Below are 21352 nucleotides of genomic sequence, written 5' to 3'. Positions count from 1 at the left end.
TAGTGTATAGAAATGCAATGTATATCTGTGTGTTAATTTTATATCCTGCAACTTTACTATATTCATTGATTAGCTCTAGTAATTTTCTGGTAGAGTCTTTAGGGTTTTCTATGTACAGGATCATGTCATCTGCAAACAGCGAGAGTTTCACTTCTTCTTTTCCTATCTGGATTCCTTTTACTTCTTTTTCTGCTCTGATTGCTGTGGCCAAAACTTCCAAAACTATGTTGAATAGTAGTGGTGAGAGTGAGCACCCTTGTCTTGTTCCTGATTTTAGGGGAAATGCTTTCAATTTTTCACCATTGAGGATAATGCTTGCTGTGGGTTTGTCATATATAGCTTTTATTATGTTGAGGTATGTTCCTTCTATTCCTGCTTTCTGGAGAGTTTTAATCATAAATGGATGTTAAATTTTGTCAAAGGCTTTTTCTGCATCTATTGAGATAATCATATGGCTTTTATCTTTCAATTTGTTAATGTGGTGTCTTACATAGATTGATTTGCGGATATTAAGGAATCCTTGCATTCCTAGGATAAAGTCCACTTGGTCATGATGTATGATCTTTTTAATATGTTGTTGGATTCTGTTTGCTAGAATTTTGTTAAGGATTTTTGCATCTATGTTCATCAGTGATATTGGCCTGTAGTTTTCTTTTTTTGTGGCATCTTTGTCTGGTTTTGGAATTAGGGTGATGGTGGCCTCATAGAATGAGTTTGGAAGTTTACCTTCTGCAATTTTCTGGAAGAGTTTGAGTAAGATAGGTGTTAGCTCTTCTCTAAATTTTTGGTAGAATTCAGCTGTGAAGCCATCTGGTCCTGGGCTTTTGTTTGCTGGAAGATTTCTGATTACAGTTTCGATTTCCATGCTTATGATGGGTCTGTTAAGATCTTCTATTTCTTTTTGGTTCAGTTTTGGAAAGTTACACTTTTCTAAGAATTTGTCCATTTCTTCCATGTTAAAGTAGAAAAATAGTTATCACAGGGAGAAAGGAGTTAGCAACTAGAAGGGGCACATGGAGATCTTCTGGGGTACTAACAGGAGATACAAGGAGGGATTTTGGGCCTCTGGCCACATTGTGTTTCTTCAGTGTGAAAGCAGAAGGGACATGTTCCACTTGAGAAGTTTTAGCAAACTATACAATTATGAGATGTGTAGCTTAAATATGTTAGAGTGAAAGTTGCTCAGTCACGACCAACTCTTTGCGACCCCATGGACTATACAACCCATGGAATTCTCCAGGCCAGAATACTGGAGTGGGTAAACTTTCCCTTCTTCAGGGGATCTTTCCAACCGAGGGATTGAACCCAGGTCTTCTGCATTGCAGGCAGATTCTTTACTAGCTTAGTCACAGGGCAAGTCCATATGTTAAACTTCAGTCCAAAGTTTTGTATCTATACACATTTGCATGTGTGTGTGTGTGTGTGTGCATGTGAGTGTGATAATTTCTATTCCTGGTATTCTCATCTTTAGCAGAAGATTTTTGGCTGCCTTGTCCAGATCATTTTGATTGAGTTCTCCCCTGGTCAAAGGATATAGCAGAGTGAACAGCTTAGAAACAAGCACATAGACATTAAGAAAAGAAGATAAATATTAATAAATATTAGGGCTTAATAATCTGGGGTATTTAGATCCATCACTTTGAAAGCAGAGTTCAACAACTGAGTCTCTTAGTGGTTTCATGTCCTCAAGAGCAATTAAATTATGTAATATACACTGTTACTGCATGTGCATGAATGCTAAGTCACTTCAGTTGTATCCAGACTCTGTGACCCTATGAACTGTAGCCCACCAGCCTCCTCTGTCCAGGGGATTCTCTAGTCAAGAATACTGGAGTGGATTGCCATGCCCTCCTCCAGGGTATTGTCCCAATCCAGGGATCAAACCCGTGTTTCTTACGTCTCCTGCAATGGCAGACAGGTTCTTTACCACTAGTGCCAACACTGTTACTAAGGGTGGGGAAATTTTAGAAACCTTTCACTGTGATTAAATGATTTACTGTTTAAAGATGAAGTTCATTAATTGTAAAATTAAGTTACCCCAACAATGCTGAAAACGGGTGTTACTGTTTATTGTCCTGACTTTTGGTGCGGTTATTTTGGTTAAGCAGTATTTAATCAGAAATTTCACTTAAACAAGTCACACGTTCCCGAGTCATTCCATATGATCAAAGCTTCACTGTAATGTATAAACATTATACAATATGTGTAAATCTATTATAAAGTAGATTTTGACTTTAAAGAAACATTACACATAAGTTGCTGCACAAATGAAGAAACGGTCAATGTGATCAGAGCCAGGGAAGCTAAAATGATAGAATGTAAGAGCTGGAGGGAACATTAGAAAGCATCTGAGTCTATCTGCACCCTTGACAGTGAAGGAAATTTAGGCTCTGAGAGCTTAAATTGACTTCCCAAAGATACATAGCTAACATATGGCTGATCTGCAACCAGAACTGATAGAACCCTATTTGCTTACCCGCCGACCCTCAGTCGGCCCAGTTCTCCAGAGCAGAGTTGTGGGGTCAAGCTCATTTGAGTTTGAATCAGTTTAGCTCTTGGATTTGCTACTTGGGTGTGACCGTTGGGCCCAGTGACAGATCCTGTCTTATGGAAAAATATTGCCTGGGTATTAATTCAGAGGTACAGACACCAAGTATCCTGAGAAGGTAACTCCCTAAGACAGGTCTGAGGCATTGGAGAGCTCAGAGGTGCATTAACCTCCTCAAGGCATGGCTGCTTAGTGGGATTCTGCTTTCCTTCTGCTGTGGAAGTGCCCCTCACCCTGGGATCTGCGGGGAGGATGGCTGTGGCCTTTGGATGTTGTCTCTTTTTTTAAATATTTGTTTATTTTAAAAAATATTTATTTTTATTGGAGTATAATTGCGTTGTAGTGTTGTGTTAGTTCCTGCTGTAAACAACGTGAACCACCTATATGTATACATATATCTCCTCCCTCTTGACTCTCACTTCCATCCCACCCATCTAGTTCATCACAGAGAACTGAGCTGAGCTTCCTGTGTTATAAGGATATTATCTCTTTCTAATGATAAATCTAAACATGCTGAGCAAGGTTTGTACCCTCAAGTGTCATTGAGTTCCAATGCCTAACTGTGGGCTTCCTTTAATGCTGTTTGCACCTGAGTGTAGACACCTGCCATCTAATGGAGATGGTGTTAGGACTCACATCAAAAGGCTTTTATGGTGAATTCCCTGGTGGTCCAGTGGTTAAAACTCCCTGCTTCCAATGCACAGGGCAGGAGTTCGGTCTCTGGTCGGGGAACTAAGATCTCTAACATGCTACTTGATGTGGCCAAAAAAATTTAAAAAGGCTTTTATGAGAATGAAAAGAGCTAATGAAAAAAAAAAAAAGAAAGAAAAGAGCTAATGTACTAAAGTGGGTAATAAGATGCTTGGCACACATTACCCATGTAAAATAAGTTGTGTAGTTATGTACACACACTTATTGTGTACAACACACAATAAGTTGTGTAGTTGTGTACAACTTCAGTTAACTATTGTTATCTGCTAGAACACAGCAATGGATTTGATACTGATGCTGTCCAAGAACTCTGACCATTGTTTGACTTGGACAAATGGCTTTGTTAAAAACACTGGAAAACAGAAAAAAAAAGTTGATTAATTACTTATATATTTAGGAATTGAGTCAAGTTGGGACTCTGGTTATTTTTTCCTAAAGGAATAAGGAATGTAGTTGAATTTTACTTTTTTCAAGCCTATCTTTACATGGGAAGACCTAAGATGTAGCTCCTAATCCATTACTTAATAAAAAGTATCAATGAGAAAATTATCAGACCACTTCAAGCATCTGTTTTCTCCTTTTTAAAATGAGGTTGATAGTACGACCTACTCATGAGGTGGTTTGGAGCTTAAGTGAGAGATAGTGTACACAAGAGGCAAAAACATGGTCGGGGTAAGTCTATAAAGAGTGGCAATCTGAAGGAGATTGTGTTACCTCTTTTCCAGTTTTCACCTTGCTGCTACGAAAGGACACGTGGAATGCCTCAGGGTCATGGTTACACACGGTGTGGATGTGACTGCCCAAGATACTGCCGGTATGTCATCTTTTTCTCTTAAGCCAGCAGGCCAGCAGGAAAGTAGGTATCACAGAAATGATACGTATTCCTTGTAGAAAATTTACACTCTATACAGATCAACCAAAAGAAAAACATAGAATCTCCTCCAGTGACGGGGCTCTGATGTGGTTTCATTATTTGGCCCTTTACAAGTGTTTTCATCTTATATGTGGTTAGTCAACTAGAGACTATGCTTCTTATCCCCCATTTAAAATTTTTATTTTCCAGGATGATATATATGGACCAAGTACTCTCCCCTGATTTTTGTTCTTACGAATCCTGGTACAGTGTAATGAGTGGAGTGAATTATTCAGGTGCTCATTTCATCAACTAGCTGAGGTGGACTCTGTGGACAGAAGGCAGGATCTTCACATGGATCAGCTGCCCTTGGTCTTCACCCCTTACTGTATTTTAGTGCATCTGAATCACCTGGGAACTGGAGGGGAGGAAGGGCGAAAGAGCTTAAAGGGGGAAAGGAGAAGAAGGAAAAGAATAAACAGCGCGCACACACACACACCTACAGACAACCCCCACATATGTATCCCAGCTCTGTCTTCAGAGATTCAGAATGTCTGAATGTTTCCAGCCAGTTGGTACTTTTGTAAAGCTCCCAGCTGATTCTAACGTGAAACCAGTGTTGATAAGTGATGATCAAGTCAGATAGAAAAGGAAGTGCAGTCTTGTCTTTTATGAACATTGTTTTATGGGAAGGAGTCCCTGGGTTGCCAGCCTGGGTTTCTGCCCCTGTTGTCCACACCAAAAGGTGGAAGCAACTACTGGTGGCTTTTCACTTCTCTATTATACTTGAAAATCTTTGTCTTCTAATAGACTTTTGTTGGTTTTTACTGGAATATAAGATTAGCCTGTTCTGTAGTCTTTATTGAGGCTTTTCATTAATCTGTGATGGATCCCTTTTGCTTTCCACCTGAAAACACTGACACCTCAGAGTAGTCATCTTGGGGGCAGATTGGTCAAGTGTTATGAAAATACAGTTATTACTCAAAATATGGCCGGAAAACTCATATTTCAGAATTGTTTTCATAAAGTCTGTGGCACTTAAAAAATAATATCAGGGTCTGGGAATATTTATTCTTTGAGAATAGACTTGTTTTTTTAAGACAGATGAAGCCACTTAAAGTCAAGTCAGGTAAATGAGGTGTCAGTCTGGTAAAATCATTTTTGGTTAAAAATAGGGAGTGATTGAAGTAACAGAATGATTTCCCAGAGCAGTGCCACAGAAAACTCCCAAAAAATATTTTGAGAAATGGCAATACTTCAGGTGACACTAGTGGTAAAGAACTTGCCTGCCAATGTAGGAGACATAAGAAATGCAGGTTTGATCCACAGGCCGGGAAGATCCCCTGGAGAAGGAAATGACAACCCACTCTAATGTGCTTGCCTGGAAAATTCCATGGACAGAAGAGCCTGGCAGGCTGCAGTCCACGGGGTGTCAAAGAGTCAGACATGACTGAGCACAGATTATTATAATACCAGCAGAAGAAAGAATGGTTTCTCTAAGTGATTCCCTTGAAGGGAACACTAATTTATGTTGCTAATTAAAGTCATCTTTAATACCAAGATCCATTTTTTTTTTTTTAAGTTTATTGTTACTACTTTTAAAGTTGTACCACATGCATACAGAGCAGTATGAGTGGCTACCATCCCCGTGATGAGGTGTGTCCTCTTAAGTAGAAGAGATTTCTTTAAGAAAATCATAATCTAAAAAAGTTTGTTTAGTGTGAATAAATTTGAGCTGTAATATAATTTTGTTTAACTGCATTTGATGTTAAAAAATAGATTAGGAGTCTCATATTTCCATCATAACTGAACATCGCTACCCTATGTTTTTATTAAAGGGAAAAAAATGTTTAATACATGTTCATTGTAGAAAATTTGGGAAATACAGAAAACTACCAAGAAGATAACCAGTGGTTCTACTCCAAGAAAAAAAAAAAAATCTACTGTTTTGCTGTATTTCCTGCCAGATTTTCCTGGTGCAGTTTTACGTAGTTGAGATCACATTATATAATAAATTCTAAATCCTGCCATTAAAAAAAAAAAGATTACCATGATCATTTTCTGTACTAAAAACTTAAGAAGCATAGTTTTTTGTGGGTGTCTAATACCATGTGGATAGAGTTTGTATTTACTACCAGAGCCCTCACTCAGTTCCTGAAAGCCAGGGGAGTCATGCAGTGAGACCTGGACACCCCAGCGCAGTTCCCTCTTCCTTGCCAGTGGAGATGACAGTGCTCTCCAAGAAGCTTGAGGGGAGGACTTCCCTGGCAGTTCAGTAGTTAAGACTCCATGCTTCCACTAAAGGAGTCACAGGTTCGATCCCTGGTCAGGGAACTAACATCCCACAAGCCACAAGGCATGGCCAAAAAATAAAAAGCTAAAAACTGCATACCCATCCTCCCATCCTGGACTCTTCTCTGAGCTGGTTAGTGGAAACTGTCACAGCCCATTTCTTTCAACTCTGATTGAAACTGGTAGAATCCATAGCACTTGGCAGCCCCAGAACACCTGCCATACATCCTGTGAGTTGGAAATGTCTCAAGCTGCCTGTCACTTTTCTCTCATTTCTAATAATGAGGTCAGCACTCTGGTCCTCAGGCTTATTGTTTTGCTTTGGTCTGAGTGAGACACTGACTTCTCAGGATTTCTTGAAAGCATGCAAACAGAACCCAGAAACAAAAGAAGGAGAAGTGGCATGGATAAAAGTACATGGAAAATCTGTTGCATTATCTAGAACAACACTTCTCAGAGTTTTTCCTGTTACAATGAACAAGATAAACGTGATAGCCTTTACTGCTCATGTCCTTCCTATTGGCTATAACATCCACTCCTTTCTCTCCTCAAGAATGCGTGTCAGAATCCAAGGGAAGGGCAAGGACATTAGTCACTGTGCATTAGTGGTTGTCGTTAGCCCAAGACATTTGATAAAAGGATGAATTAAATGGCTCGGTTGCTGTTGTGTCCAGCTTTTTGCAACCCCATGGACTGCAGCACACCAGGCTTCCCTGTCCTTCACTATCCCCTAGAGTTTGCTCAAACTCATGTCCATCAAGTCAGTGATTCCATCCAACCATCTCATCCTCTGTCGTCCCCTTCTCCTCCTGCCTTCTATCTTCAATCATCAGGGTCTTTTCCGATGAGTCTTCTTATCTCATTATCTTATCATAGTGCTCCAAAGTAGTGGAGCTTTAGCTTCAGCATCAGTCCTTGCACTGAATATTCAGGGTTGATTTCCTTTAGGATTGACTGCTTTGATCTCGTTGCTATCCAAGGGACTCTCAAGAGTCAGCTCATAGATGCTGTCTTTTCAGTCAACCTACCTGAAGTGTTGCTATGTTATTGCTAAGATCCAATTATCTTCAATTCTAATACCCAGTGAGAACTGGTATGAAAATCTGTTACCATAAACCCAACTGCCCTACAGAGTTTCAGAAAAAACCCTGCTTTCAAAATATATCATTACACTGACCCTTTTAATTCTTTATATCCACACAGTGTATAGCATGGTTAACTTGGTACAATTACATACTTCTTAAACTGGTGACTGGATTTAAGTTCAGAAGCAAAGGGATTTTAGTATCTATTTCTTTATCAACTATCCTTCTACATCAAATGTTTGGAAGTCTGACCACAGGCTTTTCATAAATGCTTTACAAACAATCTCAGGAATCAAACACTGTCAGTAGATAAAGCCTTGTGTGTGGTACCAATAGTGTGAAAGTGTTAGTCACTCAGTCGTGTCTGACTCTTTGTGACCTCATGGACTGTAGCCTGCCAGGTTCCACTGTTCATGGGATTCTTGAGGCAAGAATACTGGAGTGGGCTGCCATTTCCATCTCCAGGGCATCTTCCTGACTCAGGGATTGAACCTGTGTCTCCTGCATTGCAGACAGTTTCTTTACCTTCTGAGCCACCAGGAAAGCCCAGTACATCTCAATTATCATCATTTTAGATGGCTTTGGAGGCTTAGGTGAAAGCATACGTGTGAACATCCTAGCGCCCAGTCTCTTTTGCACATCAGGTTTTGAAAATATTTCACATCTTAAAAAAAAAAAAAAAAAGCTGTGATTATCACCAAGCCAAACACTCTCATAGTACAAATCAGAAAAAGAAATCCCCAAACTGGCAGAAGCTCATGACTCATGTTTTTGGTTTGTGGAGGTTCCCCCATTCCTTGGCTTCCCTGGTGGGTCAACAGTAAAGAGTCTGCATGCCATGCAGGAGACACAGGTTCAATCCCTGAGTCAGGAAGATGCCCTGGAGATGGAAATGGCAGCCCACTCCAGTATTCTTGCCTGGGAAATCCCATGGACAGAGGAGCCTGGTGGGCTACAGTTCATGGGGTCACAAAACAGTCAGACACAACTTAGCAACTAAACGCACACACCCCATTCCGTATCACCTATTTGCCAAATAGCACCATAGACACAGTGATAGCAGTCAGCTGGGAAAGTCTGCTCCTAGGCTCACAGTGCTGACTCTAAAGAGGACCTTTGTGTTTGCTTGTGTTCTTCCTTGATTTAGGAAGTGGCATTCTGTTTCTTTAGAAATGAATCATTTCTCCCAGATGTGTAGGCTTTTTTTTTTTTTGGATGCCTGTAATTAGCATCTGGAAAGATAAGATAGGATTAAACAGAGCGTTAACAGAAGATGGAAGAAGACCAAAGAATCTTCTGTTTATTATCAGTGCTTGTCTGAAGTATTAGCTTGCAGACTCCCTTTTTTAGCAAGTGTATGCATTTGACACAATGTGACCCGGTGGCTTAAACAAGATAGACTTTTCTCTCTTTCAATTAAAAGTCCCAAATTGCTATGGCCACTCAGCTCCACACTGAGGACTCTTACCCAGACTTGTTACTCCACCATCCAGGGTATTGCCTTGGTCCTAACGGCCCAGGGGAGCTCCCAGTCCCAGCTGGCAGGAGGGAAAGCCCAGGTCATGAAGCGGCATACACTCAGATCTCACTGGACACTGAGTGATCTGTGGCCACTCCTGCCTTTAAGGGAAGCTGGGAATTCTGGGCAGAGCAAGAAATTGTCCAGTTTAATAATATAGAGGGGGGGCTTCCCTGGTGGTCCAGTAGCCAAGACTCCATGCTCCCAATATAGGGGGCCTGGGTTTCATAAGATCAGAGAGCTAGATCTTATCACATGCCACAAGTAAGAGTTCAAACACCGCAACTAAAAAATTCCTGCCTGCCACAACTAAGACACGGTGCAACCAAATAAATAAATAAATGTTAAAAAGTATGTATAGAATGTTTTGCTGTAGAAGGAAGTATAAATAGAAATTGAAGAATGATGTGTGATTTGTCACACTCCCATATCTTAAATTTTCCTTGATCCCTTTGCATACAAAACTTATTTTCTCATAGAAGAAGAGAGTCTTAGGAGAGTGAGAACTGAGCTATGGAATATGGAGATACCATAATGCACAGAGGCCTCAGGAGGGAGACACGGGAGAACCCTTCTTCCTTTCTAGGGTTTCTGGTATTCGCTTAGCTTTTGTTTGGGTTTCTGGGTGGCCCTCCATTCCATTATGCCCTTAATCTGTCTCACATATAATACCATATAATACCAATCTAGCTCACATATTCTAGCCCAGAACAGTTATATCTTAAAACTCAAGTACTTGAGAGAATGGGTCATTTAAAATGTAATGGCAGACTGTAGTCCATTAAGTATTTCATATTTAATTTGGAATAAAGGCAAGCCAGAAATTGATTGCATGATTATAGTTCTTTACTTCCTGGTTGTGCACGTGTATGGCATGTCTGAAGGGCCAACCAACTATGTACAGTTCAGTTCAGTTCAGTTGCTCAGTCGTGTCCGACTCTTTGTGACCCCATGAACTGCAGCACGCGAGGCCTCCCTGTCTGTCACCAACTCCCGGAGTCCACCCAAACCCATGTCCATTGAGTCGGTGATGCCATCCAACTATCTCATCCTCTGTCGTCCCCTTCTCCTCCTGCCCTCAACCTTTCCCAGCATCAGGGTCTTTTCACATGAGTCAACTCTTCGCATGAGGTGGCAAAAGTATCGCAGTTTCAGCTTCAACATCAGTCCTTCCAATGAACACCCAGGACTGATCTCCTTTAGGATGGACTGGGTGGATCTCCTTGCAGTCCAATGGTCTCTCAAGAGTCTTCTCCAACACCACAGTTCAAAAACATCAATTTTTTGGCGCTCAGCTTTCTGTATAGTCCAACTCTCTCATCCATACATGACTACTATGTACAGTGATCAACATAATCTGGCCATGAAAACATTTCAAATGATATATACATGCAGGAGGTGCAAAAAAAAAAAAAGCCTTTTGCTTCAGTGTAAATCACTATGCAAGTCTATTTTGTGGAGATTAAGGGATAATTTCAAAATTCTAATAGTAAGAATGGTTATTAAAAATCTCTGTGTGTGTGTGTGTGGTATGTGTATATATATGTGTGTTATACACACACATAACTGAATCACTTTACACCAGAAACTAGTACATCATTATAAATCAACTACATATACTTCAGTAAAAAAGACACAAATAAAATTTTATTATTTTTTATTGCAGTATAGTTAATTTACAATGTTGTGGATTTTTTTTTCTTTTTTAAAAAAAATATTTATATCGGGGCACAGTTGATTAACGTGTTAGTTTCAGGTGTACAACAAAGTGATTTAGTTATACATATACATGTATCTATTCTTTTTAATAAAATTTTTTTAAAGAAAGAAATACATCTTTCATGCTCTGATCTCTCCCCTGGAACTATAACTAGGTGAATAGATTTATGCTTCAGTGGTTGAAAACTTGATGTAAAGATAAGCATTTCTAAGAACAATGTTTAAATATATTTAACGTAAATAAAAATCAAATTAATTACCACTTTTATTGTTTATATTCAGCATTTTGAAACTCTGGTTCTTAAGTAGAGATTTCAAACCACGTCTAGTTGAGTATCTTTTAGCTCTCTTTATTTTTTGAAATGTTTCCTTATTACGATCTGAAACTGATTTCTCAGACTTCAACCTTTGGGTGGTGTTTCTTTGCCTTGTCTTCATCTCAACGAATTCATCAGTTTAAACATTTGTCACCTGCACTTGAAGACTGTGTTCTTAGTCTCATCAGTAATTCCTTCACTATATGAGTGAGTTCTGTTCTGTTTCTGTAGCAGTCTGAAATCATTGAATAAGTGGTTAATGTCCAAGTTAGCTTGGGGGATGGTGTTCCATGGCTGCAATGGCTGGGCCATCCTTCTTAGACTCTTTGAATAACAGGATTCTTAAACCACCTGGAATAGCCTCTGACACTTGGCTTACGAGTAGCACTGATGTCTTCATTCACAGACAGAGTTCTGCTGAAATGCACCTGAATTAGGGTTGCCTTGTCATTTTCCTAAAGGGAAATTGCTTTCTGATATTCCAGACAGATCCACAGCCAAATGGGGCCAGTCTTATGTGGGGGCTGGTTACAGTGAAGTTCTGTCACTAATATATTCTCTCCAGAAAATTTTGCATTTGGAAAGAGATTTTGTTTTAATGGTAGCTGTGAGAGACATCTCGCTCCAGGGTAATGTTGTCCAGGGACTGATGCATCATTGGAATTTAGAGATTCTTTTAAGTGAAAAATGCCTTTGTGCTCCTGGTTAGGGAAACCTATCACAGGGCCAAGGAATAAAAGTGTGTTATTTCTATAGAAACACAGTGCTTACTTCAGGTATGGCTGGAACTCTTGCACTGAAAATGAAAGACTGTTATTTATTTTATGATGGTTGTGTAAATCTCCCTACCCTCTTGTCTTTGGAGAACTGTGCCTTTTTCCAGTGGGTACTATTTATGTATTAGAAGAGCTTTTGTCTACAGGATAGACAAAAGTTAATGCACTGCATACATGACATAAACAGTCTTCTACTTACAATCAGGATGGGTTCCAAAAGTTCATCTGCAAGGCATTTGTTTAAAACACAGAATGTGCTCCTCCTTAGAAACACTGATAGAAATGATGGTCGAGGGCCCGGCTAACCCACCAAAACTCAATTCATAGTTTAAGCAAACTCACTATTGTATGTTATACCTCCTGAAAAGAGGTTTCCTGTGGTAAAAGGAGGAAGGGGAAAAGAAGATACTTGTCTTCCTACTTCCAAAGATCTCATTGCCTTATTTCCTGATTGTCTTCATCCTTATCCGTTTGGGCGGAGGTCAAATGGAATGTTCTACCTCTTCCAACCAGCTCCCGCTATGCATACCCTTAAAATCTCTGTGCAGATTCTCAGCAAAGAATGTATCTGATCTTTTAACCTTACATTTGCTTTTGTGCAGCTCACTGTGGTCCTAAAACCTTCTAATTTTAAATATGGTATTTCCTAGCTATATGATTCTTTAATAATTAGTGGATTTCTGGTCAGTGTTATAAAGACTAATTCAGAATGGAGAAATGGTATTTGGAGACCAGATCACCATATAAAAGAAGTTGTTCCTCTAAGCCAGGGGTTCTCAACTGAGTTATGTGATTGCCGTCTATCCAAGGGATGTTTGGCAATGTCTGGGGACATTTCCGCTTGTTCCATCTGGACATTCAGTTGATAGTGGTCAGAGATGCTACTCCTCATCCTGTGGTACATAGGGCCACCTTCCATAGCTTCGAATTTCACTGACGTTAAGGCTGAGAAACAAGCTTTAAGTGTGGGTTGCTTACAGACATTACATTGGAGGTATCTTGATCAGTTTACAAATGCAGGATTTAGGAGCTTGGTTCCCTGCCCCCAAGCCTCCCTCCCCAGACATTCACAATGGACAGACTCTCTGATTCAAATTTACAAGTGTGTATGGAGAGCCTGGTCTGTGTTAGCACACACATGCTGTTTCTTTGGTCTTCGTTTAGGCTTCCCAGGTAGTGGTCTTTCTTTAGGCTTTGCTTAGGCTTCCCAGGTAGTGGTAAAGAACCCATCTGCCAATGCAGGAGATGTAAGAGACGCTGCTTCGATCCCCAAGTTTGGAAAATCCCCTGGAGAAGGAAATGGCAACCCACCCCTAGTTTTGCCTGGAGAATCCCATGGACAGAGGAGCCTGTCGGGCTATAGTCCATAGGGTTGCAAAAAGTCGGACACAACTAAAGTGACTTAGCACACATAGGCACTTGGGATACAAACTTTATATTCTAGAGGGAAAGGAAGAAGAGTTGACTATATAAATGTGTGTGTGTGAGTGTGTGTGTGTGTGTAGGAGGAAGGGGAGTCAGGTGAGAAGGGAAGGTTGAAGGTGCTCAGTGCTATGAAGGACAAAGAAATGAAGCAAAGAGATGAGAGGAGTGGGGGAGGAGTTTTAAGTGGTGAGATCAGGAAAGGTCTCATCAAGAAGCAGGTTTCAGTGGTATCAGGCAGATAAGCAGGCAAACTGCATGGTTATCCTAGAAGAAGATGATCCAGGCTAAGCAAAGAGCAATTCTCTAGGGCCCAAGGATGGAAGCCTGCTAGCCTGGTAGCCACAGCAAGGCTGTCCCTCAGCCCCTCGCCCACAGATGTTCTATAGGCCCACTAGATGGTGCAGGGGAGGGCACTGGGTGTAATGTTGTTTAGTCGCTAAGTCGTGTCCAACTCTCTTGCAACCTCATGGTCTGTAGCCTGCCAGGCTCCTCTGACCGTGGGGTAGAATTTCCTAAAGTTATCTGACCACAGAAATGTCAGACAGTCTCACGTTGGCGTCACATTCTTTGAAGGGAACATAAAGGGATGCTCCTTTGATAGTGTTGTTTTTATAACTCTTTTCCTTCTTCCACCGGTTCCAAGTTTGAACATTTGAACTACAGGTAATTCCCGTGCAGAGCTGGAGCACATTTGGAGGAAAGCGAAAGGACAGGTGGAAGTGGGGTTTCATGCGGGTGTTGGGTGTGTTCTCACATGGCCGCCTGTGCTGGGTTCCGGGGCCCATAGCAGTCGTGGTCTGGTGTCAGTGTTGTGGACGCAGGGCATCTGGCACCCTTGCTGACAGCTGAAAGCAGAATTTCCAAGCTGCATACCTAGAGTCTACCGCAGGCTTCTAGCCCAGAGCTTAATTGTACCCCAGGAGAACGGCAGCTGGCATGGGCCCTGAATGCTATCCAGAGGGCAGGATGCTGTGTTCTCCCCACTTTTGTCACAATGAACTTTGCAGATAAGAAGTGGAGGCGTTACTTTCAAGAATAACAATTCCGTCTTTGTTGGAGAACAGTTTATTTCCTCATAGTTGTCTTCATCACAGAGATAAGAGATTTAAAATGTGTGGTCTTTTTCTTCCAATTTTTTTTTTAATCCATTTAGGACACAGTGCTTTGCACCTCGCAGCCAAGAACAGCCACCATGAATGCATCAAGAAGCTCCTTCAGGTAAAGTGAAACAACTTAAAATTATAAATGTGTCATTTTAAAAACTTGAAAGTAAACTTGTGTATGTGAAAGAGCAAATAAATACACGCATACTCCTTTAAATATTACCCCAGAATCTGGGTTCCCTAAGAAGCTTCATTATTAAAATTTCAGATAGCTAAGGAGAAGATTATTTCCACAGCAGTTTCACTGGTGGAGAAGGGGATCCTAAGAAATTTGGAGTGCTTTCCTGGGATCCAGCTCTTTTGTCCCCTTTATTCAGCTGTTTTTTTTTTTTTTTTTTTTTTTCTTTTTGGAAGGACATGTACCCTTCAAACAGTCACCTTAAAAAAAAACTTCCTGTGCTGCTGGAGATCCTTACAATACAGGATCTCTAATATCCTAGTATTTATTCTCGCTCAATCATTAGTAGAATGCAGCTTTTCTTGAGAAGCAAAACTTCAACCACTATTTCCTTGAATGTAACTTGATGAGCTTTTAGTTCTTAGTTTTTGTTCAAATTCTTGGTTTTATTCTTCTTTGTAATTTTAGGTCAACTCCCTGGTTGGAAACTTCCGTGCCAGGAAGTTTTTATAACGATCACTTAGGGTGACAGCTTCTGTCTATCTTTGAAGATGAATATTTAACGAAATCCCAATAGTTCATTCAGTTACTTCCATCTGTTGCCAGTCAAAATGCAGTCTTGGCTGTTTTCAGGAACAGCACAGAGCAATAAACTACGTGTTTGGAGTACTGTCTGTTCTGTTGAGCTGTCGTCTCGGCCTTCCTGAGCCCTGTTTGGGACCCAGCATCTTGCTTTAATTTGGCTTCGCAATTGTGATACAGAAATGTGGGCACATTCTTCAAATTGTCCTCCTCTGTTGACCACACAGCTTCTTGTCTTGCGTTACATGATGCAAGCTACCTCCAGTGCCAGGAATGCTTAACCTTAACAGGTCTTTGACGTGAAATTCAAGAAAGATAGATCAACATCTGTGATGATGAAGATGATTTTTATTATGAGGATTCTCTCTAAAGAAAGTTACCATAGAACTTTTCTTCTCTGCCTGCTCTGGGGCTGGATACCCTGGATAAGTGAAAATCATTGAGTTGCCCAAGTGCCCTGCCTCCACACCCATGGTCTTACCTTCAATTTTTTTTTTTTTTTGGAAACCTTATTTGTATTTTAAGTCTCTATTCCCATCCTGGCTTGGCTATCCAGACTTTGCATCTGGCTCTGATTTGAGGGAAGAAAGAACTTGACAAGCTGGAAATCCTCATGGGCAAGGACCAGATATTCTAGCCTCTAATGTAATTTTATATCTGGTTATGCAAATAGATTGGTTTTTCTCTGGAATCTTTGAAGCCTTTAAACAGTTCCTTGTGCTGTTCTAAAATTAGGCCAAAGCATGGTAAGTTGTAACATGATCTCTATTCTTCTTACCACTGAAGGGCAGACAAACATTTCCAACATTGCCTGCTCTCCACAGATCATCTGAATGGTGTTCTTCTTTCTGGGTAGTTGTGAAAACCAGAGGCTTTGATGGCCTCCTAGTGGGTTGTTTACCTTGAGTCCTGCACTCCTCTGATCTCTGCTTCACTTCTTGTCTGGGCAGCCCACACCCTCTGCAATGGGGCCACTGCCATCTCCTGCCAGCCCCTCACCCTGCACCTTCTGCAGCTACTCCTTTCTCTCTGGCCTTTTGCTCTTACTGTCTGTCTCCTGGAGAGACTTCCCTTCTCCAGGGGCTACCATTTCAGGGTTCTACCTCCTCAAGGTAGTGAGCACAAAGAGAGCCTTGTAAGAGTCTTCAAATTCAGATGACCTCTCCTTCTCCTACCCCCCTCCCCCATCCCCCTGCTTTGTCTTCTAGCAAGTGGTCCCTGGGCCCTGTGCGCTGTGTCAAATGGTGAGTGTTTACTCACGAACAGAGCAGCCCCCATCCTGCTGGAGCTTGCCACTTGGTGAACAAAGACACAAATGCCCATGGCAAATTGCACATCACTAAGAAGCAAACTGGCAAGAGTATTGTGAGAGGTGTTCAGGAGGGCCCCTGTAGAGGAACTGAGATTCAAGCTGAAAATTAAGCAGTGCAGAGAGCTGTGGGAGAGCATTCCAAGCTGACAGAAAAGCAAGTGCAAAAGACCTGTGGTCGGACCTTTTGCAAGTGCAAAAGGTTGGAAGGGCACTAAGTAGTCAGGGAGGAAAGAAAGCCAGTGAGGGGACCTGGGGGAAGTGAGGGAGAAAGAAAAAGAAGGGCCCACAGGACTTTCCTGACGGTCCAGTGGTTAAGACCCTGGGCGTTCACTGTAGTGGGTTTGATCCCTGATGAGGGATCCCTCATGCTACACAGTAAGGCCACCAAAAAAGAAGGGCCCAGGATGCAGCCTTGTGTGACATGATGGAAGTGCGGAGGACTTGGAAGTAAAGAGCTACACTCACAGTTTAGAAGGTCTCTCTATTTGTGTAGAGAATTGACTAAAGAAGGAAAAAGCAAACCATGAAGACAGCCAGGTGGCCGTCAAGGCTGTCAAGGTGAGCAGGTATTGGTTCAGACCAGGTGGTGATGATGGAGGAAAGGAGGAGAGTTGATTAGGGTGTGTTTGGGGTACAGAATTGACCAACGTGGTGGTAGACTAGATGTGAGGGAGGAGGAGGAAGCAGAAATCAAGGATGACTCGGTGGTTGCTCAGGGACTAGAGAGATGAATGTGCTGTTCAGAATGACAGGGTGGCTTGGGAGGATCAAGCTGTACCAGGAGGAGACCCCAGAAGTTTTGCTTGTGCTGCCTTTGAGGTGCCCATGAGAAATAGGCAGGAGGTTATGAAACCCAGGGCTCAGAGATGCCATCTGCTGTGTACTGACATGAACACAGGCTCCACGCAGCCTGTCTGAATCTGAATTCTAGCTCTGCCAATTACTGTGACCCGAGCAAGTTACTAACTTCTTTGTACCTCAGTTTCCTCATCTGTAAATGGGGTTAATGGTATCTAGTCAGGGTTGTTAGCAGCCTTAAAACCACTCCTGGAACAGTGCCTGGCACATAATAGCCAATACTTGTGAAGTAGTTTTGTTGTCATTGTTAAGATAGACATTTGGGAGGCATTAGCCTCTAGACGGGGTTTCGAGCTGTGGATGTGGATAAGATGACCCAGGGTGATAGCGTAGAGAAGAAACACCAGGGGCCCTGTGTTCCCCTCTGGTGAAGGGTGGCCAGAGCAGTGGGAGGGAAACCACAATTGGATGGGCCAGACAGGGCTCCAGGAGCCGAGAGGAGAGTGTTTGGAGAAGAGGGAGTGGATCACAGGTGAGAGGTTGATGAGAGAAGGACAGAAATGTTTGTCGTCATTAAAAACATGAAGGTGGTTGGTGACTTGGATCCCCTGATCCCAGGAATATTCCTCAAGGAATATTGAGGGCAGACGCCCAACTGCAGTAGGTCCAGGAATGAACAAGAGTCGGGGAGATGGTGTGTGTGCAGGCCGTTCTTAACAGAAGGTTGGTCTTGTGAAGGGGGATAGAGAATTAGGGCAGGAAGTGGAGGGACAGGTGGGATCATGATGAGACTTCCTAGAGCATGTTGTTTAGCTGGTGGGGATGATCTGTTGGTGACAGAGCTGATGGAAGGGGGAGAGGTGACAGTTCATTTCTGTCTTGACTGCTTCAAGGTGAGTCTCTCCCCATGAAACCATATGCTCCTGGAGCACAGCAGCTGGGGCTTATTCAGGTTTATACTTTGCTTAGTAAGTTGCATCATACCTTGCAGGAAAAGGATGAACTGAATAGAACTGAAATTTACTATATATATTTATTGACTTTTGTCTTATAGTCTAAATGCCCAGCTGAAAGTATCGACAGCTCTGGGAAAACAGCTTTACATTATGCAGGTAATTTTCTTTCTCTTATTTGTTGTCTTCTACCATGAGAAACAGTACATTTTTATTTTCCTTATTTTATTTAAGCCATTAACTTTACCATTGTTATTCCTGATGCCGTTTTCTGTCATCCTTCCTAGACATTATTCCCCTCTTCCTCAGTTTGCAGATTGTGTAGGGTTTTACTGAGGAATACAGCCAGAATTCATCAACTGCCTGCCAAACAGCTAGTAAACATTGTCATGATTGTTATATTTTAATTGTGAGATTCTCGTTTAAGAGAGATGTATGAGCATTTGTAGATTTCAGGTAATGTGTGATACAGATTTGTTTTTGCTTGGGGATCAAAAGGATCTTCAATCGATTTTATACATCAAAGTTTGGTTTTACTATCGGTCACACAGTTTCAAGTGACAAAACGTTGATACAGAACTCTGGGATGATTAGATTTACACATTTCTTTTAGTGCTAGTTGTAGAAAACCTTGGGGCTTCCCAGGTGGCACTAGTGGTAAGAAACTTGCCTGCCAGTGGAGATTTAAGAGATGCAGGTTCAATCCCTGGGTTGGGAAGATCCCCTGGAGGAGGGCACGGCAACCCACTCAAGTATTCTTGCCTGGAGGATCCCATGGACAGAGGAGTCTCGTGGGCTACAGTCCATGGGGTTGCAAAGAGTCAGAGATGACTGAAGTGACTTAGCATACATGAAGAGCTAAGCCAAATGTTTGCCTAAAGGCAACCAACAACTGGCAAGCGCTGACCGTAGGTCTGACGACACTGAAATTAAACGGTAATTTAAAACACCGCTTGCTTATCCATCCTGACATCATTTCTCTTCAGTGTAGCCACGTATCACCTGCATACTGGGTGGACGTGAACTTTTCTCTCCTAGAAGTGTTTGATGCCCCGGGTTGTGAGACTAGCCTTGTGACTTGCTGTGGTTTCTGTGTCTTCCTTCCCTTAGCCGCACAGGGCTGCCTTCAAGCTGTGCAAGTCCTTTGCGAGCACAAAAGCCCCATAAACCTCAAGGATTTGGTAAGTACCAGATGACCATTAGAAGTGGAGATGGACCCTGGTTTCCAGAGCACCATGGGCTCCTTCTGGAGCATTTGGCAAAAGTCTGCTGCTTTCTGACCTAGATTCTCTTGTGCAAAACAGATTTCGGTGTTAGCCCCATTGGTCCTTAAACCATTAATAAAACATTTTGCAGCATGCACTTTCAGTATTTATTTCTAAGGATGGACATATGGCTTACTATCAACCTAAATATTAATAAGACTTATTTTATTGACTTTTAGTAAAAAATAAGTCTAAATAGTTCTATTATTTTCGTTCTGTACCCCATATATCATCTTTGGTGCTCCTGGATAGTGTTTTCTAACTATAAAGACCACTTATGCCTATTTAACCTTGCTGGACTGTTTCGAGAATAAATTGACATGCCTCTTGCTCCTGTTTATGGCATTGAATTTCCTGCTATAGCATGAGACTTGGCATGTGTAAGTTACACTTGATGGGGACATTGTGAAGTGAGCATTTAAAATCTGTAAATAAATTCACACTTGCTGAATCTCAATACTTTATAACCAGAAAGTATTATAACATCACAGAGATAATTTTCTAGGAATTCTGAAGTTCTACTCTGAGTGAATACTTAATCTTTAAGTAGCAGTTGTATTTTTAAATATCCCCACATTATAATAATTGAATATATTGTAACTCTTTTTTTCCTTTGCCTATTTGAATACATCTGCCTTAAAATTATTGTCAACCACATATGTGGGGTATGTTCAATGCAAGAACAGAATAAGAGCTTCTCTTTATGGCTTGCATAATTTGAGTCAGGTCCCCTATTCACCCTAAGATTGTGGAAATTGTCACCCATAAATTCTCCTGGTATTTTTTTCATTTGTTTTATACTGTGATGTTGAGATTCTTAATTCATTTTGCAATTTGTATGAGCTGGTAATCTAATTTTTTCTAAAGAAATTGTCAATTGTTATATTAAACAAACCTTTCTTTCCATCAATCTCTTTATCTTGTCATGTGTCAGTAATGGACAAATAAACTCTTAAGCTATGTTTTGATACCTAGTAAAATTATGAAAGCATATGCTTTCCAAGAAGACAGTTGATGGCATGGCAGGATGCTAGGATACTTAGAAGAAAGTGCTTAGAGAGCATGGGACCTAGTAATGCCATAAGGAAACAACCCTTCATTTCTCCAGAACATGGAGAGCCATTTCTCAATGAACATGGTATACTTGCCTCAAGCCTTGACATAAGTACAGAAGGAATCAGGACCTTTGCAAATCTGGTATTTGGCTTCTAAATTAAAATCTTAATCTGAATTTGTCTCCTAGGATGGGAATATACCACTGCTTCTTGCAGTACAAAATGGCCACAGTGAGGTCTGTCGCTTTCTTCTGGATCATGGAGCAGATGTAAATTCCAGAGACAAAAATGGAAGGTACCACAGAATTAGAAAGCATGTGATTTCACTGATATCCACATTCTGAGAAGTTTTCACAGCTGTACTTTGGATCATTTGTATTAAAGCAGTTTTAACTTCTTTACTGTGTTCTGCCTTTTTTGGATAATTAAGAATCTGTTTTGACTTAAAAAAATATTTTCTCCAGACCTCTGGGAGCATCATAACTGACTGTGTCTATGATGACATTATTAAATGTTAAAATGGATAGGCCATTTCCTTTGATTTTTCAGGCATAATAAAAGTAAACATATTGGTTGTTTTAAAAAAACAAACAGGCTTAATAATGTTATAGGTTCTTTATAAAACTTGATTTGAGAAAAAGACAAGATTTGTGCCAATCATATTTAAATTCCATCGTAGTTATGTCTATGTTATTTGACCTAATATTTTTTATGATTTAATCTGAGCTTTTATAAAACAGTTAGCCGATTTTGGTAGCATTCCACTTTGAATTTCCTGGAGTATTAAGAGTAGTACAGGTTTAAATGCACTTAATCTCCTTTTCTCTGTTTTTAAGACAAATGAAATTATTTCCTAGCAGA

At 41.0% G+C, this 21352-nt stretch overlaps 1 protein-coding gene across 5 annotated transcripts in view; it reads left to right on the top strand.

The window, feature by feature from the left end:
• Positions 1-21352, top strand: part of RAI14 (retinoic acid induced 14) — a 160980-nt gene that overhangs the window by 122063 nt on the left and 17565 nt on the right. For all 5 annotated transcript variants that reach the window (XM_061129246.1, XM_061129245.1, XM_061129241.1 and 2 more), the window contains exons 4-8: positions 3985-4073; positions 14399-14463; positions 18273-18330; positions 19282-19352; positions 20680-20786. In XM_061129246.1, the coding sequence (XP_060985229.1) occupies positions 3985-4073; positions 14399-14463; positions 18273-18330; positions 19282-19352; positions 20680-20786 (390 nt within the window). The remainder of the gene's footprint in view (positions 1-3984; positions 4074-14398; positions 14464-18272; positions 18331-19281; positions 19353-20679; positions 20787-21352) is intronic.

The sequence above is a fragment of the Dama dama genome, chromosome 25, assembly GCF_033118175.1.
Source record: "Dama dama isolate Ldn47 chromosome 25, ASM3311817v1, whole genome shotgun sequence".
Taxonomy (NCBI): Eukaryota; Metazoa; Chordata; class Mammalia; order Artiodactyla; family Cervidae; genus Dama; species Dama dama.
Note: the sequence above shows the minus strand (reverse complement) of the source record. Positions and strands in the feature narration are given on the sequence as shown.